This window comes from Psammomys obesus, unplaced genomic scaffold (genome assembly GCF_907164565.1).
Source record: "Psammomys obesus unplaced genomic scaffold, mPsaObe1.curated_primary_1811, whole genome shotgun sequence".
Classification (NCBI taxonomy): domain Eukaryota; kingdom Metazoa; phylum Chordata; class Mammalia; order Rodentia; family Muridae; genus Psammomys; species Psammomys obesus.
This window is the reverse complement of record NW_026589632.1, coordinates 87,261-110,403: the sequence shown is the minus strand read 5'-3', so window position 1 is coordinate 110,403 and position 23,143 is coordinate 87,261. Positions and strand designations below refer to the sequence as shown.

The 23,143-nt window shown below is 36.2% G+C and overlaps 2 protein-coding genes across 2 annotated transcripts; both read right to left on the bottom strand.

Annotated features, from left to right (window-relative positions):
- Positions 1-9,153: 9,153 nt before the first annotated feature.
- LOC129675126 (olfactory receptor 1165-like) lies at positions 9,154-10,104 on the bottom strand. Its single transcript, XM_055605151.1, has one exon. It carries the CDS (start codon positions 10,102-10,104, stop codon positions 9,154-9,156), a length of 951 nt encoding a protein of 316 aa, XP_055461126.1.
- Positions 10,105-17,604: 7,500 nt separating this feature from the next.
- On the bottom strand, positions 17,605-22,196 carry LOC129675122 (olfactory receptor 5D13-like). The gene is given in 3 exon segments (XM_055605150.1): positions 17,605-17,994; positions 17,997-18,540; positions 22,168-22,196. Coding segments are annotated over 3 exon segments (963 nt in total).
- Positions 22,197-23,143: the final 947 nt, after the last annotated feature.

Here is a 23,143-nt window from a genome sequence, read left to right as displayed (position 1 = left end):
CATTTTAATCATTTTATATTAAATAAAAATCTCTAAAATCGCTAATGACATATTTTGATTAACAGAATATGTCACTCTCAAAAACCTATTGTTTCTGTTATCTTTTTAATTTAAATTTTTTCTTTATTGTTATTATATATTATAATTTATTCACTTTTTATCTCTGCTGTAACTCCCTCCCTCTTTCCTTCCCCCTTATGCCCCTCCAGCCACTAAGTACATGTCAGAACTGGGGTAGAAACAAGAGGATCATGGGAACTTGATGTCCATCCAGTTTATCCAATCTATAAGCTCCAGCCTGATGAATGAGAGACAGTGTTTCAAACTACTAAATTGATTGAAACTGAACAGAACATTAGTCCTTCACATAACACTCACAAGACACACACACACACACACACACACACACACTTATACATACACACACACTAGAGGTAGACTGGTCAACACCTGAAGTGCCATTCAATTATTTTTCTTATTGGATATGTCACATAGCTGCGATATACATGTGATAATGGCCACGTACTTTTTCTTTTGGGGGATTATGTTCGTAAATAATTGCTACTACCATGATGTCATTGTTTCTGTGTCCTGATGCCTTGACCAAACAAATTTTCTTTCCCTTACTTAATGAAATAAGCACCTTCATTAGTTTTCTTAGTTAGTAGTATTTCAGTTTACACACTGTTGTGAAAATACCATCAGCTGGAGGATTTTGCAGTCTTTTTATAGGCAACAATCTTTAAGACTACACAGAGAAACTATGTCTCAAAAAACCAAATATATAATGACCTGTCCCTCTACCCAGATCCACTTTTTCTGTGTTTTCATTCAGAAACGAGCAGGCCTCCCAGCAATATCAATCAAACATGGCATGACAATTTATAATAAGACCAGGAGCATACCCTCATATCAAGGCTGGATGAGGCAATCCAGTAGGAGGAAAAGGGTCCCAAAACAGGCAAGAGTCAGAGACAGTCCTCAGCCCCCACTGTTAGGAGTCCCAAGCAACACAAACATAATTTATATGCAGACAACCTAAGACAAACCCATACTGGCTCCCTGATTGTCACTTCAGTCTCTGTGAGTCCAGATAATGCCTGGTTAGTTGATTCTGGGTGATGTAGTCTTATGGTGTCCTTGAAGTACTTTGGCTCCTCCATTCCTTCCTCATCCACTTCTAGGGATTCTCCAATTCCACCTAAAGTTTGGCTGTGTGTCTCTTCATCTGGTCCTATCAACTGTTGAAAGAAACCTTCTGATGAGGATTATGCTAGGCTTCAGGATAGAGACAGAAATGGAGTAGATTCAGATGAGCTGGTAGGTGGGCAGGAACTAGGAAAACTACGGAGAGGGGAAACCCAAAACAGGATATATTAGGTGATAAAATGTATTTTCAAAAAAAGAAAATGTATCTTTCTTAAACAATAACCACTGTCAGAATGAGGACATGGTGGACTCCTGGTGACATGTGGATGAGAACTCCCTTTCTTCTAGGGATAGCCCTCTATATCAGGTATGCCTACTCAGGAGCAGTAGGTTTTTCTTCTCTTTGAAAATTGATGTGTAGAGCATTCTAAGACAATTGCAGATTTAAAAAGTTTCTCTATCAGTTTCAAAAAAGACCCCTGGACCCAAAATTTTTTATTCTGTTGCTATCCTGGATAACTCCTGTACTCTCCAGGTCTTACTTTCTCCTCCTTCTTTCCTAAGATTGCCTACACTCTGCCCAAAGTTTGGTCATGAGTCTCAGCCTCTGCTTTCATACAATGCCGAGTGCAATCTTTCAGAGGGCCTTTGTGGTAGGCTCCTATCCTCTTTTCTTCTTCTTCCAATGTCCATCCCATTTGCCTTTCTGACTGAGAATAGAGCATCTTACCCAGGATCCTCCTTCTAGCTCACCTTCTTTAGGTATACAGATATTTTTGTAGGTTTATCCTATATTATATGTGTAGTGTCCGCTTATACCTGAGTATATACCATGGGAGCTCAGTATTCAAGTGATTACCCTCGTAAGGGGAACAGGGGCACTCTCTCTGGCATAAACTCAGTGGCTGGCTCTTTGACCACATCCTCCAAGGGGGGAGCAGCCTTGCCTGGCCACAGAGGAAGACAATACAGCCAGTCCCGATGAGACCTGATAAGCTAGGGTCAGATGGAAGGGGAAGAGTACCTTCCCTATCAATGGACTTGGAGAGAGGAATGGAGATGAGGAAGGGAGAGTGGGATTCAGAGGCAATGAAGGAGGGGGCTACAGTTGGGCTACAAAGTGAATAAACTGTAATTAGTAAAAAATAAAATTTAATTAAAAAAGAATCTAACAATAGACTTAGAAGTAAGGAAAATTCTAGTAGAATTTGAGAGAAAAACTACATGGCAGGCAAGCTGCAACTCTTGGCAGCTGATGAGAAGACAGACATGGGGGTAAGGGAAAGAAAGAAGGTCATATTTTATAACCTAGGCTTCAAGAACATAGTCAGGCTCAGTGATGGGGGTTTGGAAGCTCCTGTGTGGAAACAGGGTGATATTCAGAGAAACACTGGGTAGGTAGGAGGTTGAAGTGAGGATCTAGGAGGAGTTGAAAGGGGAAGAGTAGGGAGTAAATATGATCAAAATATACAATTTGTACATGATTAAAAAAACTTAAAGAAAAAATAAAAGAGATTTGAAACATCTCATTCAAGCAACTTAATGGCTCACCTGAAAGCCCTAGGGGGAAAAACTGAAGCAGAAACAGCCAAGAGGAGTAGACAGCTGGAAATAATCAAACTCAGAGCTGAAATAAATAGAAACAAATTAAAAAAAAAAAAGAATCAATGAAACCAAGAGCTGGTTCTTTGAGAAATCAACAAGATAGATGAACCCTTAGCCAAACTAATAAAAGACAGAAAGACACTATCAAAATCAACAAAATCAGAAATGAAAAAGGGGGACATAACAACAGACACTGAAGAAATCCAAATAAGAATTGGTATTACTTCAAAAACCTATATGCAACAAAGTTTGAAAATCTAAATGAAATGGACAATTTTCTTGATAGAGTCCACTTACCAAAGCTGAATTGAGACCAGATAAATAAATTATATAGTCCTATATCCCCAAGGATATAGAAGCTGTCATCAAAAGTCTCCAATCCTAAAAGAGCCCAGGACCAAATGGTTTCAGCACAGAATCCTACCAGACCTTCAAAGAAGAGCTAACACCAATAGTATTCAAACTATTCAACCAAATAGAAACAGAAGGAACATAAGTATCACAGCACACAGTCCACCCAACATGTAAGTCACAGCTACTAACAGAGCACAGAACTTATGAGGCATCACAACTATGTAGAGTAAGGGATTACAAACAGCCACAAACCTGTCATAGGCCATCACTGCTAACATGAACATTTCTGTAATCACAAATGTACAAATAAAGAAAAACTGTGTCATGCATCCTTTGAAAGAAATGAGTCTTCCGTAACCAAGATCTGCAACAGTTTGGTGTAAAAACACTAGAATAACATATATCCAAAAATGAAAGATGGCTGAGGAAAAAGTACATGGGTGTGTGAAGTGTGGGACTGATCCTTACAACCACAAGTACGCCCAGGTTCCCCATCAATGTCACTGAGTAGATGGTCAAGAACAGGAGGAAGAGGGGTATTTGGAGCTTTGGATACTCTGAGAAGCCCACCAAGATGAATGTGGTCACAGAACTCTGGTTTATTACTTCATATGCCATCACCTTTCAGATTATAAACCAGGAAGAAGACTAAAAATGAAATTGAACAGAACTTGAGAAAGTTGAGCAGTAGAATCTAAGGTGAAGCTCATCATAAAACATGATGTTAGAAATAAGTATATTCCATTCATCAATGTTTACCTCATTTTTAGTTTAAATGTGGTCAATCAGTAATTGCCAATTTGGGGAAATCTCCTTTGTTCTCCACTATTGCGTTTTTCTCATCTGAAATTAAAATATAGTACTCATCAGTATCAATCTATGTAAAAAGTTGCTTGATGTTTATATACATATGTAAATTATATTCATATTGATTTGATGCTAGCATACTTCATGATAAACTATCATTATATGATATCAGAGACATATAAAAAAAGTTATATAAAATAATAATTGTTCTACAAAGGGAGTCCAGGACAGCCAAGGCTACACTAAGAAATCCTTTCTCAAAAAACAAAACAAAACAAAACAAAACAAAACAAAAACCTCAATTGCTTGTGTTGGGTATGTATAGCACTGAAACAACTTTTGATCTTGTCCATAACTCTAGATAGTTTTCCTTAATTCCAGTCATTACTGTTCTCAAGATTAGACCATCATCTACAATGTCAACCTGCCCATGACACTGCAGTCTTACTTGGCTTCTGTGAACTTCCCTCAGTCAGTCACAAGTGTTGATGAGAAAATGTTACCCATGAACTTAGACTTCTTCTATTTTCCTAAAACTACACATTTTGAAAAGCCTATCTAAACAACCTGCTACCACTACAGATAATTTTGATATAAGCATTATACCCCATAATAAATCCTACAATAGTCACAGCAGAAAGGCCATCAGGAATAATTATAACATATGTTGCTTAATTGAACTAATTAAGTTTTCTAATCTCAAAACAAGTCTTGAAAGATTTAAAATCAATGGATTCCTCACAATTTCATATACCCCATATTCTCTCATCATTAACACATTTTCCACTATTCTATCAGTAGATTCACTCCTTGTACTTAAACACCATGTTTTAAATATTGTGACTACATAATCCCAAACAATGACTATAATAATTAATTATACATTTGAATTTATACTACAGAATTTTCAATTCTTACTATTATTATTTATAAGAAATATTATTTATATTATTTTTATACTTGTACACTAAGAGTTTTATTATTTTGAAGGTCCCAGAATAATTAGAATCCCCATATACTTAAATGCATTTCAATTCAAAAGGCCTACTCCTCCTTTATATTTCTTCTGATTTTTTCTTTTTTTTAATTAATTACAATTTATTCTCTTTGTATCCCACTATAGCTCCCTCCTTCATCTCTTTCCAGTTCCACCCTCCCTCCCTCTTCTTCTCCTATGCCCCTCCCCTAGTCCACAGACAAGGGAGGTCCTCCTCCCACTCTATCTGACGCTAGCATATCAGGTCTCATCAGGACTGGTTGCATTGTAGTTCTCTGTAGCGTGGGAAGGTTGCTTCCCACATGGGGAGGTGATAAAAGAGCCAGACACTGAGTTCCTATCAGAGACAGTCCTTGTTCCCCTTACTAGGGAATTCCACTTAGACACTAAGCTGCCATGGGCTTACATCTGAGCAGGAGTTCTAGGTTATCTCCATGCATAATCCTTAGACTGGAATATCAGTCTCTGCAAAGACCAATGTTTTGGTTCTGTTGGTTTCCTTGTGGAACTCCTTTCCTCTCCAAGTCTTTCTATATCCCCTTCTTACATTAGATTCTTTGAACTCTAACCAAAGTTTGGCTATGAGTCTCAGCATCTGCTTAGAAACATAACTGGGTAGAGTCTTTTAGAGGCTCTCTGTGGTAGGTTCCTGTCCTCCTCCCTGTTTTTTACTGCTTCCAATGTCTATCCCATTTGCCTTTCTGAATGCAGATTGAGCAACTAACCCAGGGTCCTCTTTTTTGCTTAGCTTCTTTAAGTGTACAGATTTTAGTATGCTTATACTATATTATATGTCTAATATCCACTTATAATTGAGTACATACCATGTGTGTCTTTCTGCTTCTGGGTTATCTCATGCAGGATGATCTTTTCTAGTTCCCACCATCTGCCTGCAAATTTCATAATTTCCTTGTTTTAACTGTTGAGTAGTATTCTTGTATAAATGTATTATATTTTTGTATCCATTCCTCATTTGAAGGATACCTGGGTTGTTTCCAGAAGAGAAACAGTAATAAAACCTGCACAGTACTGGCATAGAAACAGAATGGTGGAGCAATGGAATCTAATAGAAGACCCAGAAATAACCCCATGTACCTATGGATACTGGATTTTTGACAAAGAAGCCAAAACCATACAATGGAAAAAATATAGCATCTTCAACAAACAGCACTGGTCTAATTGGTTGTCTACATGTAGAAAAATGCAAAAGGATCCATATTTATCACTCTGCATAAAACTAAAGTCCAAAGTCTAAAGATCAAAGACCTTAACATAAAACCAGACACACTAAACCTGTTAGAAGAAAAAGTGAAGAGCCTTGACCTCATTGGCACAGGAGACAACTTCCTGAACAAAATACAACAGTACAGGCTCTAAAATCAACAATCAATAAATGGGACCTCATGAAACTGAAAAGCTTCTGTAAAGCAAACAGCACTCTCATCAGAACAAAACAACAGCCTACAGACTGGAAAAGGGTCTTCACCAACCCTACATCTGAGAGAGGGTTAATATCTAGAATATATAAAGAACTCAAGAATTTAAAAAGCAACAAATCAAGTAATCCAATTAAAAATGGGGTACAGAGTTGAACAGAGAATTCTCAAGAGAGGAATATGAAATGGTGGAGATTGAGAGAGAGAGAGAGAGAAAGAGAGAGAGAGAGAGAGACAGAGAACAAAGGTCCCAGGACAGACTTGTGCAAGATCCAGGTATACCACTCCTAGGCATATACTCAAAAGATGCCCCTCCATTCAATAAGGACATTTGATCAACCATGGTATTGGCAGCTTTATTCATAATAGCCAAAATCTGTAAATAGCCTAGATGTCCCTCAACAGAAGAATGGATACAGAAATTGTGGTACATTTACACAATGGAATACTACTCAGCAATTAAAAACAAGGAAATCATGAAATTTGCAGGCAAATGGTGGGAACTAGAAAATATCATCCTGAGTAAGGTAACTCAGAAGTAGAAAGACACATATAATATATGCTCACTTATAAATGGGTATTAGTCATATAATATAGGATATATATAGGATAAAATCTATATCCCAAAATAAGGTAAAAGACAAGGAGGACCCTGGAGAAAACTCTTAATCCTCAGTCAGAAGGGCAAACAGGATAGACATAAGAAGCAAGAGAAGTCAAGAAACAAGAGAGGAGCCTTCCAGAGAGGACCTCTGAAAGACCCTACCCACCAGGATATCGAGACTCATGGCCAAACTTTGAGCAGAGTTCAGGAAACCTTATGGAAGAAGAGGGAGATAGAAAGACTTGGAGGGGAAAGGAACTCCATAAGGAGAACAACAGAGCCCAAATACCTGGGCCCAGGAGGGCCTGCAGACACAGATACTCCAACTAAGGAGTATCAGCCCATTGGCTGCTCAGTTTCCAAGTGGGCACCCTATTAAGGAGTAGAGGGACTGTCTCTGCCATGAACTCAGTGGCTGTCTCTTTGATCACCTCCCCCTGTGGGGTGCACCCTTGCTAGGCCACAGAGGGAGATAATGTAGCCAATCTTGATGAGATCTGGTAACCTAGGGTCAGATAGAAGGGGAGGAGGTCCTCCCTTCTCAGGGGACTAGGGAAAGGATATTTGGGGAGAAGAGGAAGGGTGGATGGGACTGTGAGGAGATGAGGGAAGGGGATGCAGTAGGGATACAAAGTGCATAAATTGTAATAAATAAATATTTAAATAAAATTAAATTTTAAAAAAGAAGTTCTTATTTTCTTGGTGAAGACACCGGCTCTTACATTCATTTTTCGCTTTTTATACAGTTCCCTGAGCCCAGAGGGATTTGATGGGGACATCCCATTTAGGGCTGAGTGTTCTAAGGTCTTTCACTCTCTGCCTAATGTCTGGGTATGGGTCTCTGTATTCCATCTGCTGCAGGAGGAGGCTTTTCTGATGATGGCTTTGTGAAGCACTGATGAATGACTACAGCAGAATCTCATTAGGGGTTGTTTTATTGATCCTTTTAATGTTGTTTAGAACAGCAGTATTTGGCTTCACCCTTGGTTGCCAGTCCATGTAGTCTCAGGCTCTTGGTCACCCGTTCAAGTTAGATATTGGTCGGTTACTCCCGAAAGCCTTGTGCCACACCACTGTACTTGGGTGTATTGCAGGTTAGACACCATTGCAGAGGTTTAAATATAACCATCAAGAAAATTTTAGTACAAATAAGCTCACAAATGTAAACAATATGATTTATTGAAACAAATTCATGAGATTTAGACAACAATTAAAAATATTTTGTCATTGATTAAACAACTAAGTAAGTACTTTTGTTGTTCACTGTTAATTAAAAAAACTTGAAAAAGTAAATGATCAATGGGACATTTGAAAATTACAAACTCTTGTCTATGATTGGTATAAGAGAAGCTAGAATCAAATAGAATCTTTTAATACTTAGAAAGCTGAAAGCAGGATAGAGGATTTTCTGCAAGGAAGACCACACCAATAGTTTATTGACAAGTACTAAATAATCTCTCTAAAATGTATATTCAAGTACACTATAAAAGTGAAATATTATTATTCATGAGCATATACATACGTCCATGTATGTATTCAAAGACAATTAGTGAAAAAAAAAAAACAGGCCATGGATTTAAAGGAAAGTAGGCAGATGCATATGGGAGGGTTTGGGGGTAGGAATGGGAAGGGAAAAATGGAGTTATAATCTCAAAATTAAAATAAAACAGAATGAAATCAATAGTGTACATGGGTGATAGAAAGTATTTTTATATGTGCTTCTTTATAGACAGTTTTCATAAACCATAATCTACATCATTAAGTTACATCAAATATAGTACTAAATACCTGTTTAATAAATCTTTCCAAGTAAAATGTCAGGTCTAATTGTGAGGACTTGAATGTGGGTGCCCTAAAAAAGCCTAAAGTCAACTTTACGGGTAGCATGGATCTAGCCTGCAGAAGAGAGATATTTTTTCTTCTTCATTCTTATTTCTTTAGTACTAATTGTAGGGATTTTGAAATGTTATATTTTCTTTAATGTATCAATGGAAGTGAAATATCTGAGTACAAAATATCTGTATGAAACTTTAGAAAAGGCAATCTGAATGCTGTAATTCACAACTGAATATTGAATATTGGATTAAAAACATAACCACATATTTCCTAAAAACTAATATGTCATTGATAGTGTATATGAAAAAGATATTTATTTAAAATATGAATAAATATACATTAAATTAAAATGCGTTTTAATGGTATTATATTGACCGAGAATGCAGTTTTGTGCAAATGAGCCTCTTGACTGTCTCTTTTACATCTTTGTTCCTTAGGCTGTAGATAAGGGGGTTTAACATGGGGATCAAGACTGTATAGAGCACAGTTGCTACTTTTACAAGGAGCCTTGAGCTGTTTGCATTGGGTACACAGTAGAGCAGGAGAATAATTCCATGGAAGATGCTGATGGCAATCAGGTGGGAAGTGCAGGTGGAGAAGGCTTTTTGGAGTCCACCCTTAGAAGGCATCTTGATGATTGTGATGACTATGAAGACATAGGAAGCCATGGTGATAAGAAGGCTACTACCCTCACTTAATACGGAAATGACTAAGCACGCCATTTGGCTGAAGGAGGAGTCAGAACAGGCTACAGAGATGATGGCAGAGTACTCACAGCCAAAGTGATTGATGATGCCAGGTCCACAATAAGACAGTTCTAAGAGAGTGTGCGTGAGTATCACAGCACACAAACCACCCCACACATAACTTCCAGCTACTAGAAGAACACACAGTTGATGAGACATGGCTACAGTGTAGAGCAGGGGGTTACAAACAGCTACAAACCTGTCATAAGCCATTACTGCTAACATGAACATCTCTGTAATCACACATGCACAGCCAAAGAAAAACTGTGCCATGCAACCTTTTAAAGAGATAGTTCTATGTTCCGCAACCAAGATCTCCATTAATTTTGGTGTAAATACACTAGAATAGCATATATCCAAAAACGAAAGATGGCTCAGAAAAAAGTACATGGGTGTATGAAGATTAGGATTGATTCTTCTGACCACAATTATACCTATATTGCCTACTAGAGTGACTGAGTAAATGGCCATGACCATAAGAAAGAGTGGTGGCTGGAGATGTGGGTATTCTGAGAAGCCCACAAGAATAAATGTGGTAACGGAACTGTGGTTTATCGTCGCGTGTACCATGAGTTACCAGTTGTGAAGAACAGGCAAAGAAAGGAAGAAATTCAATCAGTAGAACTTGACAGCATGGAATCATAAAAGTCTAGATGAAACTTGACACAAACAACAAAGGCAGTGATGATGATCTTGTATTCAGTAGTGTTTTGCTTCAGTTTAGATTCTTAACTTCAAACTCTGCATGACTCTGCAACTTAAATCTAAATAAAATAAAATAATAAAACTGATAATGAAGATGATTCAAATTAAAAAAAATGATTCTGTATAGTAAAGGCGTTTTGTTTGTTTTTTGTTTACATGCTTACTCAAACTAGGGCCATGGGAATGCTAGACAAGAATGTAAAAATGTAGCTACACAATCTTCCTTTTACTTTATAAAAACTTTTGAGACAGTCTTACAAACTGACTGGCCTTGATCTTGTTAACCTCTCAATTTACACCAATGTCAAAGCACACTGACACAATTTCAAACCAAATGATTGTTAAGGATTTTTATCATTTTCACTAAAACTATTTCCCCATTTTTAATATGAAGCTCTTCTGCTAACACCTATCACTCCTTCAGTTTGTCTTTGAAAGTCATTAAAGTCATTAAAGAATGACTTTAATATTGACTTGTAACAATAGTAGCAGCAGCAGCAGTAGTAGTAGATGTAGTTTTAGTTGTTTTATTAGACTAGTTAAATACATATCTGATAGTGGCTGATCCACTATAGAATATTATTTTCACCATCTGAGAATTTCCTACATATGTATGTGTTAATTGAATCCTTTACTTTCCTCCTCCAATTCTTCACATATCCCTGCCATCATTTTACCCTTCAAGATTTTTTAACTATTATAATATTACCTGTAATGGGTTAAAATAAATATTAAAATATGGAACTACTGCATTAGCAAAAATCTACCATAGCCTACAAAACCATGAATTACGGGACCTGGTATGAATTTGTGACTTGTCATGTAAATACTACATAAGAATGTATAGTTGTTTGAACTTATTCATTTGACTGGTCTGAAAAATCCATTAATATATGACTCATGAGACAAACGTTTCATTATCTCATACTAAGAATTTTTAGAAAAATTGGAGATTATCAGTTTACTGTTAAATTGTAAATCCAGATTTATTCTGCTTTTAATTCCTAGTCTGCATATTATCAACTTGTATCCTATTTTGTTGAATCTTTGTCAAATATTTACTTTAATTTAGAACTCTCTAAATACAAAGAATCCTTCACTAAATTTCAAATTATCCTAAACATTTGTGATCATCTTATTTTTCTACATACTAGTAATATATAGACAAAATTTCAAATTTTATTTTAAAAATATTTTGTCATCTCACTGTAGGGACACACACACACACACACACACACACACAACCATCCTCTTCTTGGTTAAAATAAAATTTCAGATGATGATGAACACAGTCCTGCATATTCATGAGCCCAGTACTCAGGAACATTAAGTAAGGAAATAATGAATAATGAGTTGTAGGATTGGCTAAGTTACATTGTAACCCTTTTTCTCAATCTGCATGAATATGGTAATTGAAATATGTTAATGACATAATTTTATGAAAATAATCGAAGTATTATGTGTAACTATTTAAGTTAAATACCTTAACTACAGCTGGCATGACTTCATGTAATACATCAACTAAATCAGTTATTTATAATAATAGGAATAAAAAGGAGAGCCTTCAAATATATATGTATGCTAAGTCTTTCTAATTTTATGACTAAGATTCATTTTTGAACTCTGATATCCACTGATTTCTTATGCAAGACTCTCAGCTAAGTCACTATCACTTGAAGTTCTCCAGGGTTATCAGTCACTATCAGCAAGAACTGTGCTGATCTTGCCAGGATCTCAGTTTCTGCCTACTGTGACATCAGTCAGGATGATTGAAAACTACACAGAAATGCCTCTCCATCTCCATCCCTTACCTTCCTAGAAATCATTTTAAAAGAAAGATCTTTTTAACTTTGTCAAATTATAATCAAACTGTTATTTAGATGTGATATAAGATTCATGAAATTAAATGTTCTAAATTAATTTCTAAAAACTCCCAGAAGTATATGATCAAAATATTTTTATTCTCAAGTTTTATTTTTTCTAATGTTGTCAAATGATTTAATTTTCCTCTTAATTTTTAATACTATCTTTCAATTACAGTCTTTAATATGGCTTCTCAAGAAAAATGCTGTTTGCTAACAAATATCACTATTTCCCCCTACTTTCTTTGCACTTACAGTTTCTTAATATCTAATATGTATTTTACATTTTACTCTGTTATCTGTATGTTCACATGTATGTTGATCTTTCTGTACCTGAATTAATCAAATTTTATGTTGTTAGCGCTTACAGTTAACATTTAATTTTAATTTTTGTATTAGTAATATAAATAAAAGAAATGGCTCAAACAAAAATACAGTTTTGCTAGTGTTGTTAGGAACAAAGGATACAGAATTTAACACCTTAATATATTTTATGTACTCAAATGAGTCGATACCATTGTCTTAATCACATTATATCTACCACCCCTCAATTTGTAAGAGTTTTCATGTACCTTCTTGAAGATTCAAAATGTGGCAAGCAACTCAGTAAAAGAAAAATTTTCTTGATGTCTGTATGAGATTATGTCTTGTTCTTATTAATAAACATGAATAATAGCCTCCAAAATTAAAATGTTTTATGTTTCTCAAATAAAGGCATCAAGTAACCCTTGTAAAGTGAAATTAAGTAAAGGAGGCAGCCATCATACTATTTTGAAAGAAACATATAAATATCTTGAAGAAGACACAGATTTTAAATCTGTATTCATGGTAGCATTATTTATTATGAACCAACTCATTGACTTTGGGGACACATGCCCTAGAGGTTCCTCGCTGATGATTGCCTTGGACTATAAACAAGTAATCAGAAGAAACCTCACCTTTTGTTTTTAGAATACAAACTATTCCTGATAATTAATGTGTTCCTCTTCATGTTTCAGACACAATTCATCTCAAAGTGTTTATATTTATGCAAACTGTACAAACATATATGGACACATCTAGTGCAGTACACTGAGACCAGTTTTAGTAGTGAAGGTTCTTATGCTCAGGGGATTGCCCATACAGCTATGTATGGGAACACACTAACTGAGCTGCGTAGGATATAACAAAAGATTTGAAGCTGGCAAGGAGTATGTTTTTGGGTGTAAGGGAAGATTTGATCTTATTTTCATTGAATACATTTATGAAATTCTCAATTATAAAGAAAATTTTAAATAAGAGAGATCATAATTCTTGATGGCATGTCACCTTTAGTCAATTATATTTGTTCAATAAATTCAACAAAAACAATTAAAATTTGTTTTAAAGAAAGGTATCAAATACTGCCAATATGGAATTTATGGTGTACTATTACAAGTACATAGAGAAAAAAAGAGATAATAATGTTGACAAATAATAACATATTTTTGAAAATATATTTTATGACTGATCAGCCTCCAAGGTTAATTTCAAAACATTTACAACAAATCTAATTTTTATTGTTTTAAAGTAAAACATTGAAAGGATTCTTCAAGTAGACAAGATGGGAATGACAAATTATTTTGAAAAGAGGAGGCAAGAAGTGGGATTTAAAAACCAACAGGAGAAGGAAATCCATTGTGAATGTGATCAAAATGTATTATGTACATGCATGAATATACAAAATAACCCATTTCTATGTAAAATATGTTCTAATAAAACATTAATATTATAAAAAATTTCCTACATTCCTAATTTGCTAAACCCTAGCTTTATACCTTCCCTGGACCATTCCATCCTAAGCCTTCCAGATCTGAGATTCCTTCTCACTATTTTCGTGTCACAGATGTTCTGTCTTCATTCCCTTTAGGCCTCTCTCACCTGTCCTCTTCTAGTGACCTCTTCTTCATTTCCTAGCCTTGATAGGCTTTCCAGTTGTGAAAACTAGTCTAAGCATGGGAAGAAAGAATGGGTCTGCCTACACTGAGAACACACAGCAATTGTTTATCTGGATTTGAGCCAATTCCCTTAGTAGGCTTTTGTCAACTTCACCAACTTTTCAGTGAGTTTCAAAATTTTATTTTTCTTTACAGATGAATTAAATTCATTTTCATGCATATATATGTATCACAAGTTCTTTATTTATAAACCTATTGTTGAGCATCCGGAGTTACTCCATACACTGTGTCTTTGGACTAGAGGTCAATAAGAACAGATGACTAAAGGCTCTCCGTAACAAGAAATGGAGTATATAGCATATATTCATGAGGGGCATTTCTCAGTCATAAGAAAGTTCTATTTTTACCATTATTAAAAATTCCACACTGAAGTGTATGTGACAGTTTATATGCTCTGAAACATTGAATAAACATTTCAATTTTTCTGTAAACCAGCACCGATTGACATTTATTTTTATAGTATTAATTATTCTGGTTAAACTAAGAATCAAAAAGCTTTTTAGTTACCTTTCTTCCTGCTGTCTAAGAGTGATGAACATGTTAAAAAGTATTTATCAGTAACTTGTATGTATGTCTTTTTGAAAACTCTCCATTAAAAAATTTTTACTACATTATTTTTTCTAGATATTAATCCTCTGACAAATATATGTTAATTAAAAACTATTGTTAAGCCTTTAATTCCAGGGGACTCTCTCATGAGAATACAGTAGGCAGTGAGGAACTTAACTATATAAAACCTTAACCTGTGATACGGTCCCAACTCCATTTAAATTTTGTTCTTTTTTTTTTGTTGTTAAAATAGATCTTACTCTGGGGATATACAGATGATATTTAATAGATTTAAATAATATACAATATTTTAAAATCTCTATAGAATCAGTTAGTAAATTTAATATCCATAGCAAGATGATTCAGAAGATCCTATTAGAAGCTTTAACATTAATTTTTATGGTACTAGAAACAATAAAATGTGTAATTTAAATAACTTTTATTGCTATTATATCATCACTTTAATAAAAATGTAATACAAGGACAAGTATACAAAATTATTTTAATCAAGTTTTACTTCTTCATTTTGAAGTTAATAACATTTAATATGTATATAAGTTGTATGTAATTGTGGAACTAAGGCTATTTTCTCTGGAAGTGAGAGAAGGGAGGGAGGGAAACCCCAAAATCTTCGTTTGGTGGTACTTACTGAAAACAAACAAACAAAAGACTTGCTTAGTGTTGAATATCAACATTTGAAGATCTCTAAAACACATGCATACCCCCTGTGTTGCCACATACACCTGAGACCATCCTTCAACTAACATCCACACACACCTTCAAACAAAAATGAAATGAGAAACATTAGAAATAAAAGATCACCCTACTACCATAAATATAATCACAGTTTAAGTTCTCAAAATCCGAGACAAGCCTATGCTCAATGAGCTCTTGAGAAAGTGCTGTTACTGAATTTCTTTGATTTGTTCCCTGCCCTGCACACAACCTAGAAACACATATAAAGAATTCATAAGCACACCTGAATTTTTTTATAGCCATTTTGGAGACAAACAAAGGTAAATTAAATTATATCCTCTTTAAAAAAAACATGAATTATGTTATTAGCTAAAATTTTTAAAAACTAGTTTTAAAATTTCATATCAACCCAAGTTTGCTGAATTTATTTGCTATTGATCCTAAAGGTGGGCTCTTGCATTCTTAAGATTGTGGCTGTTGTCTAGGCTTTCAGTCCTTCTGCTTCCATCTCTCATAATTTCTTAGCAAACTTTCTTTTTAAATTTTTTCTTTATTATTATTATTTATTACAATTTATTTGCTTTGTATCCTGGCCATAGCCACCCCCTCATCTCCACCAGGTCCCACCCTCCTCCCCTCCTCCCCTCCTATATTCCTCCCTTAGCCCACTGATAGAGAAAGTGCTTCCCCCCTAATATCTAAACCTTGCCTATCAGGTCTCATGAGAACTGTCTGGATCCTCTTTCTCTGTGCCCTACTTAGGCCACTTCACAGGGGGGAGGTGATCAAAGAGCCAGCCACTGAGTTCATATCAGAGACAGCCCCTGCTCCCCTTACTAGGCTTTCACCGAAAATGCTTTTAAAATAAATCTAGTTAAAGTGATTCTGCATTCAACAAAGAGCAGTAGGCAGGTGGTTGAAGGATGACACAAAACTATAGTGTATTTTACAAAAACCCATCATTATAAAGCGCAAGTAGATCAAAGAACATCAAAGAAACCTCATCAATCTTACTGCCTATGGATTACTATTCTGTTATTGTTCTATATAGTTAATGAGTATTCCTTTTCATCAGTGACTAAGAGACGCTTGTGTGTGTTAAGTCAGCATTGTGACTGGTATATTCTACTGGGGTAAAATGATCTGTATCGTACATATGTATTATGAACTATCCAAATAAAAATTTCAATAAGCAACCACAGAGGTAAAGTTACATTGAAAGATTGGCCAACACCTTACATGCATATTTATAAAAAGACTGTTAGCAAATAATCAGACAAACATAAACGGTACTGTGAAATATAAGTTACCTGTGCTGCATTGCCACTTCCATAAGAGGGAAAGAAGCTGGGTGTTGTAATGGATGCTTGTAAGCCCTATAGCAGCAAGGGAGAGATAGACAAAAGGACATCCTAATCTACAAAGATATCTTGGTGTAAGATACTATCCTAAATAGAAAAAAAAAATAGAGAGAAGGTTGGGAAATATACTTTGGTGTATATTCAAATAAAAATGTCCAATGAAAAAATAGATTTTGTAAATTAAATATGCAAACTTGTCCATAAGCAGTATTTCCTATTTAATAGCTCTCAAAATATAATATCAAATGAATTTCCTTTATGAACTTATACAAATTATGAAAAACCCACAAAAAATTAAAATAACTATAATAAAAATCTTTCTCAGTATTATTTCATAAAAATGAGCATATGAAATATTTAATTCAAATAGTATGAATATTAATTTATAATATTTACAACTTACTAGCATGAAAATAAAATAAATATTGGAATGAGATATCTCTAAAATGCTTTATAAAAAGAAAATACTCCAACCAAGGACTATTCATGGAGATAACTTAGAACCCCTGCACAGATGTACCACATGACAGTGTCCAAGTGGGTTCCATAGTAATGGGAAGAGGGATGGCCTCTGACATAATCTGATTAGCCTGCTCTTTGATTATCTCCCCCTGAGGAAGGAGCAGCCTTATCAGGCCACAGAGGAAGACAATGCAGCCACTCCTGATGAGATCTGATAGACTAATTTCAGAAGGAAGGAGAAGAGGACCTCTCCTATCAGTGGACTTGGGGAGGGGCATTCGTGAAGAAGGGATCGAGAGGGGAGGAGGGAGGGGGCTTATGGGGGGATATGAAGTGAATAAAGTGTAATTGATAAAAAATAAAAAAAACAAAGAAAATTTAAAAAAAATGGGTCTTTATGTCTTTCAGAGAGAAAATGGGTACCCTGAAATATATACCTAACTGTTCAGGAACTACAATTTAATAGGACAGATGAGAGCTTAAAAGCTTTCTAACTGCATCCTTCACATCCTTGTTCCTGAGGCTGTATATCATTGGGTTCAGCATGGGGATGATGATTGCGTAGAAGACAGAGGCCACCTTGACAAGAAGCCAAGAACTTTTGGTAGCGGGAACACAGTAGAGACAGATGATAATGCTATGGAAAATGGTGATGGTAGTGAGATGAGAGGCACAGGTGGAGAAGACTTTGTAGCGTCCCCCAGTAGTAGGCATTTTCATGACTGTGATGACAATGGAAACATAAGAGGTGAGAATAATCATCAGACTGCTTAGCTCACTGAAAGTAGCAAACATGAAAATGACCTTCTGACTTATGTAGGGATCAGAGCAGGCTACAGCCACAATGGCATCATATGCTCACACACAAAATTATTTATAAACTTGGTTCCACAGAAGAACAAAGTCAACATAAAGTGTATGAATACAAACAAACATATTATACCCCAGGAGTATGATGCAGCTACCAGGGAGAAGCAGAGCTTCTGAGACATAGCTTCCGTGTAGAGGAGGGGATTGCACACTGCCACAAACCTGTCATAGGCCATCACTGCCAACATGAAGGTTTCTGTCACAACAAATATGCATGCGAAGAAGAATTGCATGACACAGCCTGTGAAGGAGATCCGTTTGTCTCCCACAATCAAGTTTTCTAAGAGCTTTGGTGTGATGACAGTAGAGTAACAGAAATCCACAAAGGACAGATGACTAAGAAAGAAGTACATGGGTGTGTGGAGCTTGGGGTTGAGCCTGATGATGGCAATCATGCCCAGGTTTCCCAGCATGGTGACTGTGTATATGATGAGGAACAGGAGGAAGAGGGGCACTTGGAGGTGTGGGTACTCTGAGAAGCCCACAAGGATGAAGGTCACCGCAGAAGTCAGGTTTTCTTGAATGCTATGGAGAAAAAAAAGAGGTGACAATCTGTCAAAGTCAGAACTAGTATTTGTAATAAAGAAGAGGACGAAATAAGTATTTTTAAAGTCTGATGATTACTATAAAATATGACTGAAAAACAGGTTCAGTTTTCAACATTCTATTTATATAACAAGGCTGCTAGCTTAAAGGGGTAAAAAGATAATTAGAGCAGAAATAGAGAAGTCAGATTTTACCAAGGCATATTTCAATTGAAAGGGGCCACCACTACCATGAACAGCTGAATTCCTGTGAATGGCCCTTCTAACCCCAAACATGAATTTGAAAGTATAAGACCTGTTATAGTAAATAGACTTTGCCATTGCCTCCAGCTTTTTAAATTATATGCCACCCTTATTAATCAAAACTTACAGTAAAAATATGAAAATATGGTACCCATTCCACTGGATAAGATATTTTAAAAAAGAAGAAGAGGAAAGAGGAAAAGGAGGATGAAGATTAAGAGGAGGAGGAAGAAGGAGAAAGGGAGAAGTGGAAAGAAGAAGAAAGAAAAGTAAGTAAAAGTTAACCTTGTGCAAATATAAATTTGGTTTTGGCTTTTTTTTCTATTTACTTATCCTCTGAATTGTTTGCACTTGAGTAACATAATTGGAACATTTAAAATACCTACATTGTGGTAATGTATAAAATATTTTTATTTATTTTGAACTGACTTGAATTTTAAAGGTATGTTCTTTGGCTAGTGTTATATAATTCATGACAATATGATCAGAGAAAAATGTATGTTGGGCTTGCAGTGTTAAAATAGTATGAAAGCAATTTAAATGCAAGGGTTTTTAACATAAAATGTAAAAAAAAAATCCAAGACGTATTTTATTATTTTAATAATGTTTAAAGTATTTCCCAAGATAATTGTCAAAACAGAAAACTCTGAAAAATGAGTAAGTACTCCAATTAGTTATTCAAAGAGTTATTTGTCTTTATTGTGTACTTGAGCCTCTTTTGGATATATGCCTAGGAGTGGTATGGCCGGATCTTGAGGAAGTGCTATTCCTAGTTGTCTGAGGTAGTGCCAGATTGATTTCCAGAGTGGTTGTACAAGTTTACATTCTGACCAGCAATGGGGGAGGATTCCCCTTTCTCCACAACCTCTCCAGTATGTGTTGTCTCTTGAGTTTTTGATCTTGGCCATTCTGATGAGTGTAAGGTGAAACCTCAGGGTCGTTTTGATTTGCATTTCCTAAATGGCTAATAAAGTTGAGCATTTCTTTAAGTGAGCGGACCCTGACTAAAACGCTCAATCCCCATCCCAAAAGACAAAGAGGATAGACATCAGAAGAAGAAAACAGGAAACAACCTAGGAACCTGCCACAGAGGGCCTCTGAAAGGCTCTGCCCTACAGACTATCAAAGCAGACACTGAGACTTAAGGACAACTGATGGGCAAAGTGCATGAAATCTTAAGTAAGAAGTGGAAAATAATAAGATCTGGAAAGGACAGGAACCCCACAAGGAGAGCAACAAAACCAGAAAATTTGAACACAGGGGTCTTCCCAGGGACTCATATTCCAACCAAGGAACATGCATGGAGATAAACTAGAACCCCTGCACAAATGTAATCCATGACAGCATAGTATCCAAGTGGGTTCCATAGTAATGGGAAGAGGAACTGCCTCTGACATAATCTGATAGGCCTGTTCTTTGATCACCTCCCCCTGAGGGGAGAGCAAACCTACCAGGCCACAGAAGATGACAATGCAGCCATTCCTGATGGAATCTGATAGACTAAGATCAGAAGGAAGGAGAGGAGGACCTCCCCTATCAGTGGACTTGGAAGGGGCAAGTGAGAAGAAGGGTGAGGCTGGGAGGGGAGGAAGGAGGGGCTTATGGGGGGATACAAAGTGAATAAACTGTAATTAATAAAAAAGAAAAAAGAAAAAAAGAGTTATTTGTCATTTCTTTAACAATAAAACAATGATTTACCAGTATGACACCTTTAAAATTAATTCAATCCAGAAAGACATGTAAGTGGTCAAAAGCCTTTCTGCTCTTTTGGGGACCTGTGTTCAGTCCTCAGCACCCATGACTGGAAGCTCACAGTTCCAGGGAAGAAAACAGACTCTCTGGGCACCCATCATCTCCCAAACATGTGACATATATTTATGAAGACACAAGCATACATATGTACAAAATAAAAATTAATCTTACAAGTGAAATGCCTCTACCTAGAATCCCTGCACAGATGTAACCCATGGCAGCAGGTCTAAGTAGGTTCCCTAGTAATGGGAACATGGACTGTCTCTGACATGAACACAGTGGCTGGTTCTTTGATCACCTCGCCCTGCTGGGGGAGTACCCTTACCAGGCCACAGAGGAAAACAATGTTGCCAGTCCTGATGAGAACTGATAGACTAGGATCAGATGGAAGGGGAGGAGGACCTCCCCTATCAGTGGACTTGGGGAAGGGCAAGAGTGGAGAAGAGGGAAGGATGGTAGGATTAGGAGAGGATAAAAGAGGGCTACAGCTGAGATACAAAGTGAATAAAGTGTAATTTATAAAAAAATTAATTAGTGACGTAAAACATCAGAAGGTGAATTTATTATAAACTTAATATAGTGTAAAATATAGTATGATATATAGGAGACACACAGTTTAAGTAGTATACATCAACATTTGTGACAATTTAGCTCACAGAGAGTTATCTGCAGGTTTACACGCTTAGAATAAAATAGAACAAAATTTTCCTCCTGAACTATAGTGTAGATGCCTCGGAATATTATCTGGACACTCAATCAAAGAACAAAACATTTTCTTTCTATTCTCTTACACACTTGGACTACCTTTTCAGAGAATTACTATAGCCTTTGACCCAGAGAAACAATCTTGGGAAAAGCACAATCAATTGCTGAACAGTCTTCAGCAACAGTAATCAATTTTCATCAGCAGCGCTGCATTCACCCTTGCCTCACAGATGCACACAGACAACCACTTAAAACCTAAATGCTCCTCTCAGCATTGCTCAAAAAGTAGTTTACAGTGAAGAGTAGTTACCGAAGACTCTCATGACTCCTCCAGCTGCTGAAAATAATGGACTGATGACTGCTGAGCCCTGAGCATGTTGTTGGTAGCACATCCTGCAAGGATCAGGAAGATGGAAAGGAAAGATTATTAAAAATATTGCTTTTGTCTTTTCTTTTTTCTGATGCCAGATTTTACGTAGCCAACTGTGGCCTTCAAATAACTATGGAGCCATATGTTTCAGCAAACTTTGGACTCAATTAAGAATGGATTTGTAATCCTGATTTTCCAAACTCACCTTCCAAATTCTAAGAGTATTGATTTATGTCACCATACTATACTTGAAATTTTAATTTTTACAAAGAAAACTGTTGGTCTCATTTACCTGCAAAGAGTTATGTTAACTTAGATTTTATTATTTTTGCGCATAAGTTTCTTTCTTTCATTGATGCACAGAAATAGCCCCAAGAAAGCCATAAAAGCATAATACTGTATTATTTAAAGATTTTAGTTAAACAAGAAATTGGGATTTAAAGTTGTTGGGATCCACAAATCTGGTTTCCCCTTGAAAAGAATACAAAGGTCCTCATCTCTTCATTCAAATGGAGTGAGAGAACTGAATCAACTCACCTAAATACAGAGGGGCCTGAGTGATGCATTTACTAGAATTCTCTGTTAAGATTAATGAGCTATCAAAATCTTCCTGCTTACTACTTAATAAATAAAAATAGTCCTTGAAGAATTTTCATCAGCAGTATATTTAGTGAATGTTTTTTTTTTATTTTTTTATTTAAATGTTATTAATTACACTTTATTCATTTTGTATCCCCGCATAAGCCCCTCCCGCCTTCCCTCTCGGACCCACCCCTCCCCCCCTTTCTGCATGCATGCCCTTCCCCAAGTCCACTGATAGGGGAGGTCCTCCTCTCCTTCTTGCTGATCTTAGTCTGCTCTGACAGTCTTAACTGCAGAGGCTTTCAGAGGCCCTCTGTGGCAGGTTCCAAGGTTGTTTCCTGTTTTCTTCTTCTGGCTTTCAGAGGCCCTCTGTAGCAGGTTCCTAGGTTGTTTCCTGTTTTCTTTTTCTTCTGATGTGCATCCTCATTGCCTTTCAGGGTGGGGATTGAACATTTTAGTTAGGGTCCTCTTTTTTGATTAGTTTGTTTAGATGTACAGATTTTAGTGGGTTTATCCTATGTTGTATGTTTTTATGAGTGAGTATATACCATGTGTCTTTTTGCTTCTGGAACAACTCACTCAGGATAATCCTTTCCAGGTCCCATCTTTTACCTACAAATTTCATGATTTCCTTTTTTTTTTTTCATTGCTGAGTAATACTCCATTGTATAGATGTACCACAGTTTCTGCCTCCATTCTTTAGTTGAGGGGCATCTGGGCTGTTTCCAGCTTCTGGCTTTAACAAAGAAAGCTGCTACAAACATGGTTGAGCAAATGTCCTTTTTGTGTACTTGAGCCTCTTTTGGATATATACCTAGGAGTGGTATGGCTGGATCTTGAGGAAGCGCTATTCCTAGTTGTCTGAGAAAGCGCCAGATTGATTTCCAGAGTGGTTGTACAAGTTTACATTCCCACCAGCAGTGGAGAAGGG